General features: G+C 42.5%; 2 protein-coding genes across 2 annotated transcripts in view; both read left to right on the forward strand.

Moving 5' to 3' along the window:
• The window catches only part of LOC126564988 (glutaminyl-peptide cyclotransferase-like), a 194,660-nt gene that overhangs the window by 15,079 nt on the left and 158,083 nt on the right, over window positions 1-21,498 (forward strand). The window lies entirely within an intron of this gene.
• LOC126565837 (histone acetyltransferase KAT7) overlaps window positions 1-21,498 on the forward strand; it is a 56,478-nt gene that overhangs the window by 8,373 nt on the left and 26,607 nt on the right. The window contains exon 5 of the mRNA XM_050223047.1: window positions 13,180-13,273. Coding sequence (XP_050079004.1) covers window positions 13,180-13,273 — 94 coding nt within the window. The remainder of the gene's footprint in view (window positions 1-13,179; window positions 13,274-21,498) is intronic.

Raw genomic sequence — 21,498 nt, forward strand, 5'->3', positions numbered from 1 at the left:
GAGTCGCGTTTGTAGAGAAGGGGCCTTAGGATAAACTTCGTACAGGCGCGCATGGGTAGCTGGACGACGGACGGGAAGTGTGTCGACGAGGGCATTGCACACATAGGATGCGTACCCGCCAGATTCCCGCCAGATTTCGGGTTCGGATCTTCTTGATGTCCTGCTATTGTTATTGCGTGCGTGTAGGCCTGTGAGCGAGCGTGTAAGGGCCCCCTCCCCAGGTTCAGCACCCTTTCCATTAATTCCCACGATGTCGGGGTGCGTGTAGGTTTTTTGTTGTGTTTTTGCTTCCTTCTCTCGATTTCTCTCTTTCTCTCGGATGAAAATTCCGCCCGGCAAAAGGATAAATAAACGCAGTAGTAGTACGGAGGCAAAGGACATTTGCGAATAAAAAAAAAGGACCCCGACAAAGTCTACCAACAAGGCAGTTTCGATGCAACAGAGTATATAACGAAGCGGAGCGAAAAAAATAAAACTCCACCACCACAGCTCCGCCGGATACGCCACTCTGCCGAATCCCGGATTCCGTGTGAGTCTGGGTGAAGGTGAAGGACGCGAGTTTGTACGCGCATTGGGCGCCCTTTTAGCCAGACACGCGCTTCGGGAGAATTGGGATAAAAGAGGCATATACGTACGAGCCGCAGTCCTTCCGTGTGACCGTTTTTTTGTTTGTTTGTTATTTTTGGATTTTCTGGCCCGAAGGTGATTTGCAGCGTCATATTGGTATGCGTTTCTGCGGTTCCGGTAGCGTACAGCTGCTGGATGGAGAGATAGACAGGGATGGCGAACCGATTCCTGACGAACAACGATGACGGCATCAGGCAAGGATCTCTCCCAGCTGGGTGAGTCTAGTCGGCGAATGTATGTACGCGTGTATATAAGGATCCGAGAGGACCAGTATCGCACACAAGCACGACCTCATTGTGCTTGTGTGCTTGGTGAAAAGTAGTGTTTTTATCCAGTGTGTTGTCTGGCACGGTGGCAAGAGAACTCTCTGTTATTGCTTGCACATTTATTTCGCTCTTTCTACCCCTTGAAGATAGACTGGTGGGTGTCCTTTTTCAACAAACGGACGGTAAAGTTATCAATGGGTACGCGCGGGGACAGGTGATGGTGGCCAGTACACTACCATTCCCGGCATCACAGTATCATCTGTGAGCAAACCATTGCCAGACAGACTCCAGACCAGACAGTGTGCATTGAGATTGTGTTTGTGAAGCTTCTCCCTGGCAGGAGAGTATGAGAGAACTGTGTTGGCTGGTTTTCCCGCGTGTTGTCTACACGCGAATATTTCAGCCTTGCGTGTGTTCTAGTTCTTCATTCACAATCAAATCCCTTTTTGCGCGCGCACGTGTGCGTGTCGGTTTTGCGGGAAGGCGAAAAGTATCAGGCGCTACTACACAACTACTACACATCCGGTGGAACGGTTGGGACAACGGTACGCCAATGTTTTTGTGCCTATGTCCTATGTGCGTCTGTGAGATGAACTCCGGTGCAGAATCCGGGCGTGTGGCAAGGGCTGTTGGGTGTGCATTGTAGGCGGTAAGACTTTTACCAACCAAATCAACGACCATGGGGAAGGTCAACGAGATTCACAGACATTCGCCACACACCCTAACCACCCTATGCCAAAGCGTCTGATGTTGGGACTGGGTGTACTGGCTGGCTGAAATTCGGTCATTGCCCTTTCGTTTGGTGTGTCTGTGTGTGCGCGCGCCTTGTGTCTGGCGTTGGAGAGGCGGAGGAGTCTGGAGACTACATTTGATGAGAAAGGGACCCAGTCGATGGTGGGATGGCAGCAGTAGGGTGACGAGACTTGGGGGAGACTCTTGGCGGGTTTCGATGCTTTTTGCCGGAAACCCGTAGAATAGCAGCGAGACGCATACACACCCCGATGACGATGGACCGCGTGGATTAAACACGGTGTGCGGGACCCTTGCAGTTTTTGGAGTGGCATTACTGGGAGCGATATACTCCGTGTCCCGGGCAAAAAAAAAAAAATCCCGCCAACGAACCGAGCAATGCAATTGTACAGGAGAAAGTGTGACAAAAATAGCGAGAGGAAGTTGCGAGGGATCGGGACTCGAGACAGGGAAGCAGGATTCTATGTTTGTTAGGTGCAGGAGTGGATTCCGGAGTGTTTAATATGTATATATTTAATAAACGGTTGATAATATGCTGATGGGGGTCGGCCGGTGTGTTGTGGCCGGATGTCGACAGAATGAATGGCAGGTACTGGCTGCAGGTGGACATGTGAGGGAAACGGGATGAATGGCGGCGTTGTGCGGCTTTGTCGGCAGCCCTGCGACAAAAGATGAATGTGTGTACTTACGCCACTCGTCTACCACTGGCCCCTCGTAGTGCGTAGAAGCAGTGCTGGCAACACACGACTCCTACACACAGACACCGACACACTCCAAAACAAATGGCTTTGCGTAGCATAAGAACTTGCAGGAACTAGACGGAACGGAAACGCATCGCAATGATCTGTCGAGCTCGCGGAAATGCGAGGAGCACTTGCACAATTTTCGAGTTCCTCGCTCTATTGCGTCACGCCTCTGTCGGGTGTGTGTCTGGGCATCGGGTATTAGTGCGGGAGGTTGGTGTGTGTGTGTTTTTTTTGGGTAGCGCGCGCGCTTCAGTCTTTGTTCCCGGGGACGCTACGGAAACGCCTAGACTGCTCCGTACCGACCGATCCGGGGGGTGGACAGAAGTCCTGGAAGTACACACAGGGCAGACACACAAATAGGAAACCGGGATAATAAAATTTGATGTCGCACCGATTCCCCTTTAGCAATGGGGGCTATTGTGTGTGTGTGAGTTGATGTTGCTGCGCCTCGTTTGCTCGGTTTGGTCGCGGTACTTTAGTTATAAAATATTCTTTTTAATTCGTCCTCTTGCGCCTACCCACACGTGCGAGTGGTTCCATGATCCGGTAGAGACCATTTTTGGTGTAAGGGGCAAGGTTGGATGTTCTTCGATTGTTTTGTCACTGGATTGGTTGGTCCGTCCGTCTGCAGAACCTAGCACGTAATTTGTAAGGACTTTGATTAAAAAATATTCATAAAATTTTATTAAAATTGATGCTGATATGCACAAGTTAGAGGACCAATAATATTAATTGAGTAGCAAAGTTCGTTCGCAGTCTCCAAAGCATCCCAACTGTCCGGATGATTAAAGTACCATTTTTAAAAAGCAATTCCTTACATTCGGCTTATCATTCCGGGTCGGAATAATCCGGTAGATGTGGCCCAGAACTGACAGCGTAGCAGTTTTGAACGGTGTTTAGTGAAGATTTGCGTTGGTTTTCATCTACGGCAGTCGATTCCCCGTCAGTGGCGGTCGGCCAGAAGCGTATATCTTGAACACATATTGCGCTTTGTTCTTCACACCGCTTGCACGTGGCGGTTGATTGAGCTGCAAGCGCGGGCAGAGTGCATAGTACTTGATATAATTTGACTAGTTGTCTAATGCTCGTTCCGGACGCCTGTCCAGGAATAAACGCGACCAATTATCAAGTACAGCGTAATGCGTCTGATGTTGTGTCCGATGTCTGAAGCTCTGATAAGTAGAGCCACTAAAAAGTTTAATTGTCGTACGCATTTTATACATCGAAAGCTGTTTCTTTTTTAAAACGCAGATGTTATCAGCACAACGACCATTCCGAAGAAAAAGTTTGCGCCCACCGCTTGAAACTGTTGACTTACGCGGTGTGTGTAGGTGCCGGACTTTGGCTTACCTTTTACTTTGTGATTTAATTTATTGTGCGCTTTTGCTCTTGCGGCTGTGTGTTCGACCAGGATCGCTCGTAAATTATCCACCGTAGCTGCTTGACCCCGCTGATCCCCCACCCAATGGGTTAAGCATCCGAAATTGTATATTGTACAGCTTCGCTTTTTTCCAATTCTAGTCCGCAACGCGCGTACGATGATAACAACAATAACAAAACAACTACCCCAGCCCAGATGCAGATTTATGGCACTCAATTTGTCGTTTAGTCTGGTCCCGTTGTCAGCTACCTACTCACGGTCAATCGGCCAGAAGGCTAATGGATAATTTCACGCACGTTGCTTTAATGCTTTTTTGGCCCAAAAAATCGCACCGCGTCTTTGCCGCGCATCGGTAGAGCGCAGCGGCGGCGCACGGAACTTCACTCGAGGTGCCATAGTTTGGTCAGATGATCCGGGGTTGCGATCGCTGTCACCAGGGCAAGAAAACGTGCTTAAACCTGGGCGCGCTTTTTTTTTTGCGCTAAGCCAATGGTACAAAGTGAGGTCTGGGTGGGGTAAATAAATTTTCAGCTCATAATTAACCTGACAACTTTCCGCGGTGGCGTCGTTGCAGCTTGGATTGCCATTTTCATTGCGCGTTGGTTGCGTTCCTTGGTTCGATGGTTCGACAGGAGGAGCCAAAGGGCGAACGAAGCTGCTATACAATGCACCTTTCTCCCTCCAGGAGAGCAGTTCTCCGGGTTCAGACACTGTTTGTTCAACATCTTGGAACGAACGGTTTTGCAGCATGTAATCAGCTTTGGAGATTGTTGTTGCTGAACTCATATTTCATGCATGCAATTCCTCACCGTACGTTTTTCTTGTGAGACTTGGTTTGGTGTTTGAATTGAGCAAAATTATTGTGCTGTGTGGAACCAGGAAGGAAGCAGTGCTACAAAGAGTATGTTCCGAATGTGTAACGTTACATTGATATTAGCCCACGCTGTAAATAATATTGAAAGCAGCTAAGGAATTAGCTTTATTTATTATTAAAAGAATTCATGAAAGTCCTACCAGACTACCAAATAAGCTAGTCGTTATTTACGATTTATTCGGTAGGATTGTTCGGATATCTCTAGGTTCAGCTCCTGTCCTTATGTATAGGATGTAGTAGGGAAAAAAGCGAAATAGATAATTGCAGAGTATTCCTTCAATCTATTTCAATAATTTATTAAGATAGTTAATGTAGTTGAATCAGTTACGTTTGTAAAAAATGTGAACAAAAGAGATATTTATTGGTTAAAATAGAAGCCAGAACTGGTCGTTTCACATGATCGCGAAGAGGTTTGCATTAAACCAGAGTTTATGAAATCGAAAATGGTTTGCGATATATAAGGAATGGAGCCTTCCTTAAGTTGAGGTCTAAACGTGTAAGTACATAAAAATAGAATGTGTATGGAGGAGCTTCGAGTGAGTCATTAAAAGGAATCCTGTTCACTGAGGAAAAGCTGTTCAGCATCAATGCTATCTCCAATAGTCGTATAGATCGCTCCGTTTGACCAGACAAACATACGAAAGTTACCAATAAGCTTCAGTGTAGTTTAAGTTTCTAACGAAGCTTTCGATTGTTTTAGCCTCGTGTGGATTCTAACCGTACGCAGGACACACTATCTTCATCTAACTTCAAAGAAGTGCGTTCTACCCTGGGTGAAAACCATCTATTCTGAAGATCAAAACATTGTCCTACAACAGACCTAAAATAAAACCTAAGGATTGCTCTTGATCAGCGGCTCATTTATCTATGGCTGGAAATAGCGACAGCTAGGGACTTCGTCGGCAAACTGCATCGTAGAGGCTTAAGTTTTTTTCCATTAACGGGGTCTCTACAACGTTGTCAATAATGGGAAGATACTGCTGTTCCCGAAAAATAAAGTGACTGCATTTTTTTCTTAAATGGTTTTTTTTATTAGGCCAAATGACCTCTCAACCTCTTCCACCTCTTCTCCCACTCCTCGAAGCAGGTGGAAAACGCGGATGCTAAGATGTCTTTTAGTTCCGCCGTCGCTGCGGCTTCTATCTCCTCGATAGTGTCAAAACGGTGTTCCCGAAGCGGCCGTTTTAGCTTGTTGAACAGCCAGATGTCGGCTAGTGCCAATTCTGGCGAATACGGCGGTTGCGGAACAATATGTGTGCCGTGTGTTGTGAAAAACTCCCTCAAAATGATGGCCGTATGAGAGAACGCATTATCTTGGTGCAAAAACCAGCTGTTATTTTTCCAAAAATCCGGTCGCTTTCGCCGGATGGAGGTTCCGAAAGGTCTCGTATCGTCAACCGACGATTGTTGACCACCAAATCCTTGATTTGGACGATGTGGGCGTCGTCGGTGGAGGTGGATGATCTCCCCGGACGGTACTCGTCTACGACCTTTTCACGGCCATTCTTAGACTCACTGTACCATTTGTAAACATTTTTCTTCGTCATAGATTCTTCCTCGAAGGCTTTTTGTAAAATTCGGAATGATTCCGCAGCGTTTATTTCATTGCGCAAACAAAATTTGATACATGCGCGCTACTCCACAAACTTGGACATGGTCAATATGGACAAAAACACTTGTCGCTGTTCCGAAAACAAAGTGTCACTCCTAGCCGGTTTTATGTTGTGACTTGAAACACGTGGCAGAACTGTCAAAAACATACGTATTGCCAAACGAAAAATAAAACCAAGGGGCTTCCAATTCGACATCCAATGTCACCTTACTTTTCGGACACAGTAGTACGAGGCCCCTAATACCGCCGCTACTAATAAGGCCCCCTAGTATTCCCTAGATTTGTATTACGAAGTTCTTAGCGTAGGACCCCCACTTCCGTTCCGGTACTGTAACTTGTTCACTTTTTTGCTTAAAGACTATTTATATTCCTCTTGCTGTTCTTTAGGGTTAGGTGGTGGCGGTCAACTAATGGCTTACTAGACTTATTGATATCTTCTAGTTAGATAGTCAATTCTCACTACGGGGGAGCGGCCCGGATATGATTTGGGCCCCGATTCTACCGTATTACCGGAAGACTGATGCCGCTGACCAGTGTCTCTGGTTTAGCTGACTGAGACAGTCAGCTAAGCGGGAAGTTGGATTCAGAAGGAGGAATTCGGAAGCGATATACAATTCTGCAGTCTAACTGGCCTACCAATTGGGCAACGAACCGCCTGTATATATACCTCTCGATTACCTGTTTAGGAATTCATCAAACCGCAAATTTCTGCGAAATTTTGCCAAATGCCAAATACCAGAATAGCAATAGAGCATTCATCAGCCGGTTGAATCGTTTGCTATGGCTGAACTATTAAATTTAATACTTTTGCATTCAGTCGCGGGCAATAACAATCATAATGCAGAAAGCTAATAAAACGAAGGTTAATTTTTCAAACCTCTTCAGACAAGATACGACAAAAAGAGAGGGGGCAGGGAGGGAAGAGGCAAAACAAATGAATGAAACAGTAGCTCTTGACCGATAGTGGAACGGACAGTTTGTGTGGGTAAAGTTGCGCGAACGGAATAATTTACCCCGAATGGACGAACTATTACTATTTTGCTTGAGCTGAGACGGAGTAAGGCAGTATAGCGTCCGAAGGTTAGCTCCGGTCAGCTTTCTGAATGAATTTTGCAAACATTGAAATATCCATTCCTTCTTTTTTGTCGTTGTTGTCTCCATCTGTAGGCGGCTAGGTTTGCCTGTTAGCTGACCAACCACTACATCCAGTGTTAGCCAATTCATTCATAAACTCGTAGCAAGGGTGTCTTCGGGTCCACTCTCAGCTGGTTGCCTTTAATGGGCTGAGAAGTTGCTGTTAAAGCAAAAAAAAAAAAAACAAGTCTCCACCGCGAGGCGCGATATACATCTTCTACGGTTGTTCGATCGTGAAAAGCCATGCCCCAGGGCCGCAGAAAAGATAGATCCACCAGACAAGCTAAGGTTCCGTTCCCAGCGCGTAATGCTGCCACTGCCTGCCGTACATGTTCGGCTAGATCCATTCGATCACATCGGCCCACGATGACCGGATGGACGGGTATCAAAACCCGGTGGCGGAGTTGATCGTTCGTCTGTTTCAAAACCTGCACAGTGTGCTCAAATGAATGTACATAAATTAGCACATATTTTGTCTGGATAATAGGTAAACTCTTTCCGCCGTTCTACTGGTCATTATTTCATAATATCGGCCTCCCCGTTTTGGCCTCCCTTCCGTACTGTTCGTCTTCTTTGAGTAGGAGAGTTCTTTTTTTTTGGTGAGGGGAAGGGGGGGTAGAGATTGGGGTGGTTGGTTCCATTGGGAACAAGGTGCAGTGGTGTTTGCTGTTGTCATTGTGACTTCCCCAAACAGGTAAGGTTGCTCGAAAAGCTTCTTTACCGTACAGTGCGAGTTATCTATTAACCATGTGTCCATGTCAAACTGTGGTCATTTAGTGAAAGACCAGTGACTTGATTTTAATGGACGATGGAAGATGTGCAGCACACCGCTGAGGGAAACAACGTTGAAGAAGATATCACCGGATATTACTCGACTTAATGTACCGTGTAGCGCGCTAGAGCGACGATTCTGAAGCGTAAAATTTAAGCAAAAGCACACCCTGGCCCAACTTTCTTGATGCTTACACTTTCCGATCGTGCTAATGATTTGGCAAAGGTGAGCAAAATGTGCCACTGCTTTTTGACCGGTGTTGGGTTTTTGGGGGCAATCAACAGTGGGACAACCGGGGAAGAGAAAGGGGAATAACTTTCCACGAAAATGGTACTTGCGTATCCCTTGCGTTGATCAACTAGGAAAATGGAAATGGTTCGATTAAGGGTAAGGTTTGAAAAAACATTAGCGTTGTTAACGAAGTTTCCATGCACCGTACCGATCATATGGGTAGGAGGTATGCTGGCAATGTTGTTCCTATAAACGATCAAAAAATAATTTTGATTCATAATCAAACACGTTACGAAGGGCCATAAAGATCGTTGAAGAGTTGAAAAACCTCTGTTGATGTGTTAACGAAATAGTTAATTATAACGACTTAATTAGTTTGGGTTTGTGCTGTAAATTGAATTGGCTATGCTTCGTTTGTTAGTTACTGTTTTATTATTTGTGTAATGATTATTATTGTTTAATTTGTTTTGATATTTTATAATAAATTCTTTTTATTGTACAAAATTTATTTTTGCCGTTTGTAAATCTTATTTTAGTTTGGTATAAAAGTTGTATTATTTTGATTATCTATTCATTAAGTTTTCTCATGATTTTTTTATTTTGTATTTTTTACGTACGGTTAAGGGTTTTGTTGTCTCATTTTTTAAAAATACAATATCATGTTTTTTAAGCCGTCCTAATAGAATAAAAATTTATGATGATTTTTTTTAGTATTACGACTTTATGATGATTCCGTATGAACGCAAGAATTCTCCAGAAACGTTTTTAATTTTTACTGTTCCTGCGTTTGTCTTCCATTTCTTCAACCTAATTCTTTAAATTTCCAAATTAAAGTTAAATTTCTATCTATTTATTAAATCTTGTGTTTTTTTATTTATAGTTAATTTTTCCCCGCTTTTTAATCACATTACCAATTTAATTTACGTACTTGTATTTATTTGTCTTAATACAACTATTTAAATATTTACGCAAAAGACTCTTTATCTTCCCAACATTTATGTTTATGTTTGTTTTCACATTTTTGGGGTGCTTTTGTGGATTAAATTTTCCCAAAGTGTGGTTGTGTTTTCTATTGGTTGTTGTCCGTCTTATTGTTTTCGCCCCATCCAGTTGATCTTCTTCTTTCTTCCAACTTTTCCTTTCCAACACGCTCTATTGCTCGCTGTTAGTTTTTGCCCGGTACTCGGTGCTTTGAAAATGGTCCGCAACTTGGCGAGTGGTGGCAAGTTTTACAGCATGGTAAAAAATGGAAATTTGTTGGTCTTAACGCCATCACACTTTACACACTCCTCCTCAATCGCCATGGACGATGAAGTTTCCCCTGAACGGCTTGACCCGAAAGATGGCAATTGACCCTATCCCACTCATGATTATCATTATCACCCACCCCAATGCCACAATCGAGGCATCATTTCGGCTGGAGGTACGCTTGCGGCTAGATGGATAATACGGCACGCTTGTGGGCCTGGAAGTCAGTGTAGAGACCACTAGTGGTTCCTTCATCGTCATCGGTAAAGCCCCTGAAAGCCCCGTCCAATGTTTTGTGTGGTTCCGCATGCAACCCGCCAAAAAAACCGACAACAGAACTGTGAAAATTTATGCTCCTTTTATAGGGAAACGATCGTTGTGCAAACTCTCCAACACAGCGAAGCAATGCACACAGCGAGGATCGAAATTTGAAACACCTACAGTTGAGCAAGCTTTATGAGATGCAATTAGCAAAATATATTGAATCAGATATATTAGCGACAATAAAAGGCAAGCACTGGAAAGGACGACTTAAAGAGGGGTGAAAGAGTTGGGCGGGTGTGCTATGGTCACCGGTTCATCTTTTCGCCCATACAGCGAAGGTGTTGTGTTGTTCAAAAAATTATTTATCATTCTTTTTCTGTGTTTAAACGCAGTCCGTTTGGGTTGTGTGATACCTTTACTCATCGCCCAAACGCTGGTGGTTTGATGAGTTTTGTCTTCCTTTAGCTGTCCTTTCTCGGGTGCTCGTTAACAACAAAAAATGAACAAACAAACAGCAAATCCTCCCATCGACCCCATTCCGGAGACCCTGGGTCACGGCTCATAGGATTGGTGGAGGGTAGAGATGCGTTACGGGTAAGATTGCTGGAGCGCTTTTGGAAGAATAACGCCCCAGACAGTAGCATGTAAATGTGTATCTTGAGGGTCACTTTAGCGATGGTTAAGCTCAGCGACATTAGGCACACCGGTGTAACACGACACAGCACCACAGGATCGGCTGAAGAAAATGGATGCACACCCGAAACCGCCGGTTTGGGAAAACTGCTACGATTCAGGCTCCAAGCCATCATCACCGGCTGGTAACGTGTACCATAATTTAATGCAAATTGAAGGGTATTGTCGCTGCAAGCGGTACCACGTTACCGTGCGGAACATACAACGGTAGTACGGCGTATGCTTTTGGCACGCCTGTCAGGGAACCAAGGGCTAGGGAGTGGATAAAAAGAAACGCAGCGGAGAGAGAGAGAGAGAGAGAGAGAGAGAGAGAGAAAAAAAAAAAAGACGAAGCTTAACACAGAAATAAATGATGGAACCAGACACCAACAGACGGCGAACTGTGTACAAAACAGTCGTGTGCAAATCATTGGAAATGTTCGGTTTTTTTATGTTTCTTCGAATTACAAAAAAATAAATAAAGACAAGCTGCCGGAAGGAACGGGCGGAAAAGGGCGTGTATCAGTTGTGTTTAGTTTTTGGCTAATTATAACAGCTAGTTTATTTGTTTACACTCTTGTTTGTCAGATCACTATCACAGACAATCATGCTGTTGATGATCATAATGACGGTACGCCCAAAAGAAGTGATACGAAACCTCATTATTTCACTATACTGTATGCGTTTGCGTTTTTTTTTTGTCTACTGTTTTACATGAATGTAGTCTTTAATGATTAAAACATAAATTTAGGAACTCTTATTTGTGTTTCTTTTTATTGTTGTTGGCCTTTACTATCATTATTGGACCATTTATGCGTTTGAGTGTGGCGAAATTTGTGGTCAAATCACAAGCAAGAAGGATTTAATAGGATGGGTTGCATTTTTTTTGTACGCTGGAAAACATGTTTAACATGTGTTTTCATATTACTAATGAAGCATTTTTCATTATTATCTTCGATGCTGATCATTAGATGTGCTGATAAGACGCACAACGCTTTCCCTTTGTAGAAAGGGTGAAACAGTAAGCAGGAAAGTAATAAACCATATGATATGAGCAGATTGAAGGTGAAAAATGTGTCGATTTTGGATGAGGCACGCGAGTTAGGGTCGAGTATTAATTACTTGGCAGAGTTTCCTGCTCTAGAGTGCTGCTCCTCACACGACAGAACCGGAGTTAAAATCTCATTCGAGCCGTTCGTTCGTAATGATGAGAACTGACTATCCAACTACGAGGTATTAATATAAGACTAGTAAATTATATTATCTTTGTGAACAGTGTAGCTGCTGATGTTGTCAGTATGACGAATTCTGCACTGTGTCTAGATTCTCTACAGTTTGAACAGTGCTTAATCAGGTATAAAATTACCCAACCACTGGAGCAGGTCCTTGGCTGTCCAGAGCGTAGTGAGGATCAACTATTCAACTAGGAAGTGTATTCCTCTTCTTCTGGGCTTAAAGACCTTGTAAGGTCACGCCGGCCATCGAATTCTAGGCTACCGATAATACCACGTCGTCACTACGCGGAGACGGTCCGGATGGGATTGGAATCTCTTTTCGTGACGTTTGAAGACGTTCGGCGCCGATGTCGCCTATAACACACCGGACCAGATGGCTGGCAAGAACTAGCAGGTCCTTTTAAGCCAAGGAGATGAAATTTTTGGGGTACAGCATTTTTGTTATTCTTTTGTTTTTCTGTTTTATGTAATAAGTGATGATGTTTACGTCGTATTTTATGTTTGAGCAGAACATAAAGACGATTTTTCTATTAAATATAATTTTAAAAATGCATAAACCGATGTAATTTTATGTTGGAAATTTTACTTTCCAAAGTCATTTAATGACATCGCAAAAAATTTTACCTCAATTTCAATGGGTATGATGATTTTGTCATAAAGAGTACTTAGCTCAAGAGGCCACCGCTTGTGTGGCTCGCTGGATAGGTCGGTATGAGAGATGTCTGCATAGTAGCGGTGCATAAGCTATGCAGTCGGGTTGGTTGATATCAGCCAGCGAGACGGAATGGATGGTTTGCCTTTTTCGCGCAGTGTAGCAGATTAATGTATGCATGCTTAAGAGAGAAGTTGTTTCGGTTAACACCCCGTAAGTGGTGCTACAGTTTGAAGGATATTCGTTTTTAGATCGCTTCCCTTCCCAAAACGCTGCTGTGTGTGTTCGAACAAAAAAGCTCTTTTTTGTGGAGGTAACACATCGTAATGCGATTTCTTCATTTAGTAATGAAGATAATGAGTTTTTCTTTTCAATATTTGTTAGATCCTTTAACAATTGTAACCGCGTCGTTGAACTTTAGCAATATTTACTGTAGTGGAGTTTGTCAGCTGAAATTTTAAACCTTTTTTCTCACTCACTAACTCGGAACTAAAAAAAATAACTCACTAAAAGAAATTGTTTACCAGTTCTCTTATTTTAACAGCCATTGAAGCTCTTTTTCGTCTATGCATTTGCTATAGGCATTAATAATTTTGTCTGTTAATTGTTGAGAATTTTATAACCAAAATACACAAAGTAATCTGTAACATTGAACGTTAAATATAAAAAACAATCATGTTTGGTCCTTTCTTATACATACTTTACATACTTACAGGAGAAAAACTCCTTCCTCAACTACAACGTGTCCTGTATCCTCACGCTACCACCGTACCAAAGGAAGGGCTACGGCCGGCTGCTGATCGACTTCAGTAAGTACTATTTCTTATTACCTTCCTACACCCGGGGTGGTCGTCGACCCCACTATTGCGTGCGTGTATACCAAAGGGGGTGGGGGGGGGGGACCTATTTTTTTTTGTTTTACCTTTGCGCGATGCATATTTTGGCAAGCGTGTTGTCTTTTAGAGGGTGGGAAATTGGTAATGTTGACGTGTATGTAAGTTAGCGTTGATGGTGGTTTAAATCAGGCAATTTACATACTTTTACCATTTGCAATTCGGACACTTCGATTCGTTGGATAGCGACCACGGGTGGTGGTAGGGAAACCTCACCCTTTGGTTTACAACAAAAAAAAACCCATACTGTCCCTGTAGGTGGTGACCGAATGCCGTCATTGCCGATCATTTGGGGTCGATAAGGTACACCTTCATCAAATGCGGATTGTCGATGGCAGGAACGCAAAAAAAACCTCTCTCGCTTTACCCTTTGATCTGGAACGGGGGAGCTCGTGGGTTTGCTCGTTAATAAAAACGGAAAGGTGTGTATGACCACAGGGGAAAAAAAGAGTAGTCCTTTAGCGTTAGCAAATTTGCTACGAGGGGTGAAAATTTGTGGTAAGCCTTAAACATTCGCTTCAAACAGCGACAGATCGCAATATTTTGGTGTGTTGTACGCGTGTTACATCGACCGGATTACCGTTGTAACTTACCTGTACAACGATCCTCTTGGCAATACACGGCACACAGTCCACACTTGACTTGTCCTGATCCTGGAAGAAAGGGCGACTATGCAAATGGTATGGATTTGAATTAATGATGACGTTACGGATTTAATTTATAGTGCTTTACTTTTAGTTTTTTCGTAAATAATCATACTTATTACGCCGATATTATCGCATTATCAGCAGCACACTATTACTGCACATATCGTCCTGGTTTGGCTGCCGAAAGGGTTTGAAGTAGGTTTGTTTGGTCGTGTATCAAACTCGATATGATATGATGTTTGTTTGGCACTGTGTCCTACATATCCGCTGTGGCAACAGATGGGGCTGTGGATGTGTTTTAGCGAATATGTTTTTGTAGTTTTTCTTCCTTTCTTTCGTTTGAAATATTTGTTGGGGGGGAAGTTGAATGACCTGAAAAATAATTCGCAAAAAAGGGGTGGATTCCACATACACACATACACATTATACACATGTAATATTGCTTATCAAAGGTAAACTATCACGCAAATGGAAATGTGTGTACGCCAAACGTGTACGCGGGTGGCAGCAGCAAATGCTTTTCTCCCCGATTCGTTTTGCAACAGGAGGGAAGCAGGTTTGTTTTTATTACATTCGATTGTGTGTGTTGCCGATGGCAAAAGGGATTCCTGCTAGGAGCTTTGCAAACGTGCGCCAGGCGGGTTTAATTAGGCGCTGTGAGTCATCCTTTTGTTGCCGGCGCTTACTGTAGTTTACCTATTCCAAGACAGTGATCATATAAACCATTTTTTATTAATTTTAATTAAATCATTTTGGTTTTTGGTGAATTATTTGTTAATCAAAAATTTTATTTATGAATTGATGATTACGATGCCAGCAACGTTTGCTTACTTACTTACTTATCGAATGCTATTAACAGGTTGGCGGATAAGTCCCCGGTCTAACAAAGAAAACACATTTTTTGTCAAAATTCGTTTTTATTATTCAACATAGTTCCCTTCAAGAGCGATACAACGATTATAACGACCTTCCAATTTTTTGATACCATTTTGGTAATACTCCTTCGGTTTTGCCTCAAAATAGGCCTCAGTTTCGGCGACCACCTCTTCATTGCAGCCAAATTTTTTCCCTGCGAGCATCCTTTTGAGGTCTGAGAACAAGAAAAAGTCGCTGGGGGCCAGATCTGGAGAATACGGTGGGTGGGGAAGCAATTCGAAGCCCAATTCATGAATTTTTGCCATCGTTCTCAATGACTTGTGGCACGGTGCGTTGTCTTGGTGGAGCAACACTTTTTTCTTCTTCGTCCTTTTTTCGTTCGTCAAGTAACCAAAAGTTTCTTGACAAAAGACGCTCTGTCTCACAAACTGATTGACATACAGACGTCAAATTTTGACACGAATCATTAGAAGGTTGGTGCTATATAAAAATAATATGCATTTAATACTAGCGGCGCATTCTTTGTGTCAGACCGGGGACTTATCAGCCAACCTGTTATTACTTCGTGGTCGCTTATGGTCTAGTTCCATCGTTTGCCAATCTAATATCCTTGACAGACTCAGTCAAAATAGCTATATTTTTGCTTCAATGCTGAACGGAGTCTAGAGTCTCAAAGGAATTTTCCCATCCTGCCCTCTTCTTCAAAATTTGCTGCATGTTGAAGAACTGACCAATGCTTGACGTTCTGTTTCGGATTCTTTTTTGCTAGTATCCAATTATCTTTTAGACGAATGGGACAAATTGATCTTGTAGTTGTTGGTCCTGTTTTTACATGCGATCGATGATGCTCTCTCATTTTTGATCTTTTATTTATTTTTGTATGATGGTGATTTGACGGTCTTTTGATCATATTGGTTATAATTCCATCCGATGTTTGTGATGCTTTATTTTACGTGAAATGACTTAAGGAATGATGATTTATCTTTCGTGTTTTTCTTAAGCCCTTATCACATGATGGAAAACGCTGTTATCGGTTTCTACAACTATCCTTCAAAATGGCAAATAGCTATCAAATGGAATACGATGCGTTGTTTCATCTTTCCGGAGTGATATCAAATAGCAGAAGAAAGCACGTAATTTGTCTTTTGTGATTTTCTGTGTGCGCATATCCTCCGAAAAAACTATTTCTCGAAACTAAACGAAATCTGATAAATGTGTTATCACACGAGCGGAAGACTTTTTCTGTCGAAAGCTCATATTGACAGATAGAATTTAAAATCAGCCGACAGAATTTTCTCCCATGTAATAACCCCTTTATATTGATCGTCTCTACCCGTGCCTCTAGCTGTTTGTTGTGCTCGACGCTCATTAGTTACAACAACGAGATGATTTCTGAGACGAAGATCTCTCTCGAGAAACTTTCTTTCTGATCTGTAATTCATTCTGATTCCGTAGATATCTCGACTCGCTGCAGAATTGTTTGCTTAGAGAAATTATGTTACATGGATATATATTATTTACACTGAAGAACGTGAATGTAAAATTCAGCGAAAAAGGAAAAAGATTGTATCATATATTTTTGTACATTTCGCCAAGGGCTTTTTATATATCTCTTCAAGCACAAAATCAAGTGAATAATGAACCAAGGAAAGCAAGATGAAAAAGGCGAAAACTTTGAGTTTTGCATTAGCATTTGCAATTTATTTAAAGTTTATAAGCAAAATCAACATCGAGGAATTCAATTGTATGATATAGCTGTATAATATATGGCTATTATATTCACTTATTTTAATATATTTTTATATTTTATCCACCTTCTAGAAGATTGGTCAAAGAGCTAACATTTTTTTCCTTTTTTCTTTCGTTTCATTGTTTAAAATTATATTTCCATCCGTACCAAAAATCGGCCAGGGAAAGCAGTTTCCGATGCGAAAGACGCGGGAGAGTCGCTTTTTTTAAAAAAGATTTTCCGTTAATCGCGAAGAAGCGAAGAGCGATCGAACGAGCGGACGGGGCAAATTTCACCAAACGTCGGTTGCGATTTTAAATCCATCGCGAAACCAATCCACCTTCCCCGAAGTCCATTGACCTGGCTTGTGGATGTGGGTCTGCATCTGAATGTTCATTTTCTGCTTGACAGCAGGAATCATACGGTTGTAAGCTTGACGATGTTGCGTGGAGTGTTTTGCAGTAGAGAGAAGGTAAAGGCCAGCAGTACCACACCGTTGGAAATGGGAAGAGGAAAAAAAAAACGCAATCAACTGAGAGCTACCTTCGCTTCCTGTTTCCTGCGGTTCAATATCTGAAAGCAAAAGCAATCCAAAAACGATCTGCAGCAGCGGTGAAACTGAAGCCGAAGCTGGTGGGCAAGCGGACGTTCGGGAAGAATGTGCGTTGCTGGAAGCTGGTTCTTATGCTAGTTACGTTTGCATGCACCTGATTGCGTGCAGTACCGGGTTTGGACCGATGATAATGGTTTGATCGGTAGCTGCGGTTTCATGGCGGGTTTCTTAAAGAGCACAGCATTCAGACGGTTAAAGGCGGTTACATTGGTCAGGTTCATTGATGGTCATCTTCGCTGCTCGCGTTGATGGTATTGTAAGCGTGCAGAGCGAAGAACAGCATTAGGGGAAAACAGCATTTAGGAGTATGAGGAGCGGAGGACGACGTTCACGCAATTCAACGCGGACACGGTGCAAGTAACGAACCGTTGTGCCGTGTTGAAGTTAGGATAATTGTAAACTCATTCAATTGAGACTGTAGCTAAATAGGTGGTGCTTTTTGTCGGACGCAAAGATTTATACACAGCGTAACTTGCACTTCTTTCATTTGTGCGGGTTGTCTGTTCCAATAGCTCAGACGATAACTAGCTGTGGATGTGCGAGAATTTTCTACACGTAATCGAAACGAATCATTGCATTTTGCATGCATAGAAGCTAAGAAAAGTTGCTGTAGGTTTTGTTAAATTTCATAAGAGAAATATTATTATAATTTAAAAGATTATACTTTTTGGTTTGTTGAGCAAGGACATAATTTTCCAACGATTTTGTATAAAGTCAACATTAATGTCAGTTAGTGAATGACAAACTGCAAATAAAGTGTGCTCCTCATCTTCGTGAAGATGGGAGCTTTTCCTATTCCTAGTACCAAACGATCAGCAATTTTGCAAATTCGATCACCGTCTCAAGCCAAACGCAAGTCATTATTTTACTTTGAGATTTTGTCTTGACAGGAGCGGATCATAGTATAAGCAAACTAAACAGATTCTTGGGGCCTCCAGATAGAGTCGGATCTGCTGAAAAGAAGCTGTTAGAGCTTAGGAACACTCCCGAACATAATGAGGGGCCTCCTGGAAAGTAGAAGGGACCTGTTCTATTGATGGCAGAGACATCACGGGACGGTCTGACTCCTGAGCGGTGATCTGGTACTCGATTCTTTCTCATCAGTTTCTAGATCATTTATCCGTAAGTCTAGTAGTAAGAAAGTACGTTTTGACATTTAAATTCTACGCTCAAGGATATAACTCATGTTGAAAATAAACCTTCAACAGCTATTTCTCAACTTGTTTTTGTACCGCAATAAGTGACCAGTGACCAAAATCATTATTGACAAAGAATTTTGTCTCTATGGCACCCTCCGCATGTAAATAAAATTTGACCTGTTTTTAAGGAATTTTCTTTCCCTAACATTTTCCAAGGTTAGGAATAGGTTGCAACTATTCCTCGATGTATATGGTTTTTAGCAGTCTCTTAATATCAGTTGCAGTGGCGTGTTTGACGAGACCTCAACATTCACTCTGCTTAGGGCCTTCAAATGACTAAATCCGCTACTGAACAGTTGCTTTGAGCTCCTCCTTTATTTATTATAGGAGCCTATAATAAAAAAAAAATACAACCTTTATTTAATCGTCAAGAGATGTGCAGTCTGTTGGACAAATCAATCAGTTGAAATTTCGAATGTTTCCAAAACAAAAACCAACACAGTGATTCTGTCCAATGGTAGTAAAATGAAATAAAAATAATTCAAATATTTCTTAATTACACACCCTGTATTTGTTTCATTTCATTGCTCGTTCACGATTATCGTACTTCAGATCTTTCAAGACGAAACAATAAAAAAGAAAAGATCTTTCGACGGCAATGCATAATTAATGTGAGCACTTTTGTTTTATTTTTCGCAAATAAATGGTTCTTGTGTCAACATTGTGTGCTCTAAGAACCCCGGCAACGATTGTAGTGTCTTGATATCATAAAAACAGATTCCCAAAAGTGAACGTCTTAATTGCATACCCCACCGGTCGGCTATTTATCAGTCTGCAGGTCTGACGACTGCTTGATTGTCGATTTGTCTGTCTAATGTTTTCTCCCGAGACAGTTGTCTGAACTGTGTGTTTGTGAACTCTCCTGCCAACGCCTGCCGATGTGATAGGCGGGACACGGGTGGCGAACGGTTTTTGCAGTACGAATGATTCGCTGAGCGTTCGTGGTTCGATAACCGCGAAATGGATGTATGTAAACAGAACCATAAACCGAGCATTTGCGCACCATTCAACGCCGTAAGACAAACAGAAACCCCGAACGCGAAAGAATGCCGGTCAATGACGTGTGCGCAAAGGAGCACGTCCAAAAACCGTCCTGTCGTCTCCGACGTGTCACTTCAGCTTCGTCTCATTTATGATGCAACGCAAGCACCGATAGCACGGCGGTGATGTCTTCTCCGAGGGAAACCGTAGGAACTCCGCGGTCAGCGTGGATGCGATATGGAAAATTGAAACGTATCGATGTTATTCACCTGGCGCGCTCGATTGAAACGTCGGGCGTTCGTGGCGGGACGAGACGGGTAGGTGGGACCTGGGTGGGATAGTAGCGTGGGAAATGATTTTCTTTTTCGGTTTAGAAGCATGTCATATTAGCTAGAGTGGCGGGCGCGCTTCCCTATTGTTGGAATGGGGTGAATCCCAAGGCAACCCGGTAGCCCAGCATGCGCCCCCGGTGTAAATTGAATTAAATCCTGCCCTACCCTAAGCGAGGAAGGTTCGGGATTCGCGTGCTCTAGGGGATCGATGGCCACGCGAACCGGTATTGGTTTGCAAAACGGATCGATCGGATGTGTGAGTGTGAGTAGGTCATGCACCCTGGTGACGCCATCGGTAATGTGATAATTGAGTTTGTTCCGTTCGCTCATTATGGCTGCTGATTTCGGTTGATCGGTTTCATTTCCTGTGGGATCCATTTCCAATTGGATATCCGTTCATATCCGTTCATTTTTCTGAGGTTAGTATTTACAAAGTGGCAATCTTGAGATAATCTGATGGCATCGCTTATTAATGTTTGATGTTATGGTTTCAGCTAAAAATTTATGTTTTCGAATTTAACTCACCTTACAGTAAGGTCGTTTGCTGATATAATTTTTTTGCCGTTTTGTCATATTTGATGTTTATTTATTAATTCATAATCATCAAAAGGTTTTGACCCATAAAAAGTTACGTAATCTCGTTGAAACTGTCCTTTCAGTGAATGTAAAATTCCATTATATGAATGCAAAATCCACAATAGACCAGCAGTATTTATCTATTAATTTCAAATATCATCAAGTTAAATATCGCAATAATAAGGTTTTTGTTTTAATCCAGACGAGATTTGAACCCCGACCCGGTCGTGTGAAGATCGGTACCAATTAAGTTCAGTATAAACTTATATCACATTGTTCAGTTATTCATGAATGTTTAAAGCACAGTAAATGTTCGAAAAATGCAGCAAGTTTGTGTAATGTTGCAAAATCGAGCCATATTTCTTACATTGTAATTTAAATTACTCGCGAATTATTTACTATAACGATGCACTTCTTTTTTCATTCTAAACCATTACTTATCGATATTGTGTGCCATGGCGCACGGCTAATGAACGAAGAAAAAGAGGCACTGCTCGTGAAGCAAATCAACATTCCATTCGAGTTCCCTTTCCACTTCTACCATATCAGTATACAATTACGCGGAAAATTGTATCATCATCATCGTACGGGAAGGAATGCAATGCAGTGCAATCCGACGGAATAATTTGGCCTAATATAGGTCACCGTCACCACTTTCCTGTCTCGGCCATTACTTCTTACGAGCGTAAAAATGCAACAAAATTAATTTTATCTCATTCTTGACACAGCGTCGTTCTAATGATCGGCGATCGTTGCCCCTTGTGGCAATCTTCGCCAATAGTCTCGATTGGCGCGCGCGCGCGCTCTACTTGCAATTGCAGTGGCGATAATAATGTCAAATTATGCACTCGCCCTTGCATTCATACCATCGTCTTCTTATTGCGACTCATTTTGATGAGCTGACGTGTGATGGAAAAGCTCAGGATACGGGACGAACTAACCACTGTAGCTGGCTTTCGAAGATGAGCTAACATCAACCACCGCTAAGACGAATTCACGAGGAAACGGAACGAAGAAAAAATGTGTAAATTAAATAGTTTGCAAAAGAAAAACCAAACGTACATCGAATGCAAAGAAGTGTTATTTGCTGGCTAGTTTGGAACGAGCAAGCGTACGTCAAACGTCGACTCGTGTAACATGATCACAAACGAACATTGGCGCGATTGTGACTCCGAACGTTCGAAGCGA

Source organism: Anopheles maculipalpis, chromosome 3RL (genome assembly GCF_943734695.1).
Source record: "Anopheles maculipalpis chromosome 3RL, idAnoMacuDA_375_x, whole genome shotgun sequence".
NCBI lineage: Eukaryota > Metazoa > Arthropoda > Insecta > Diptera > Culicidae > Anopheles > Anopheles maculipalpis.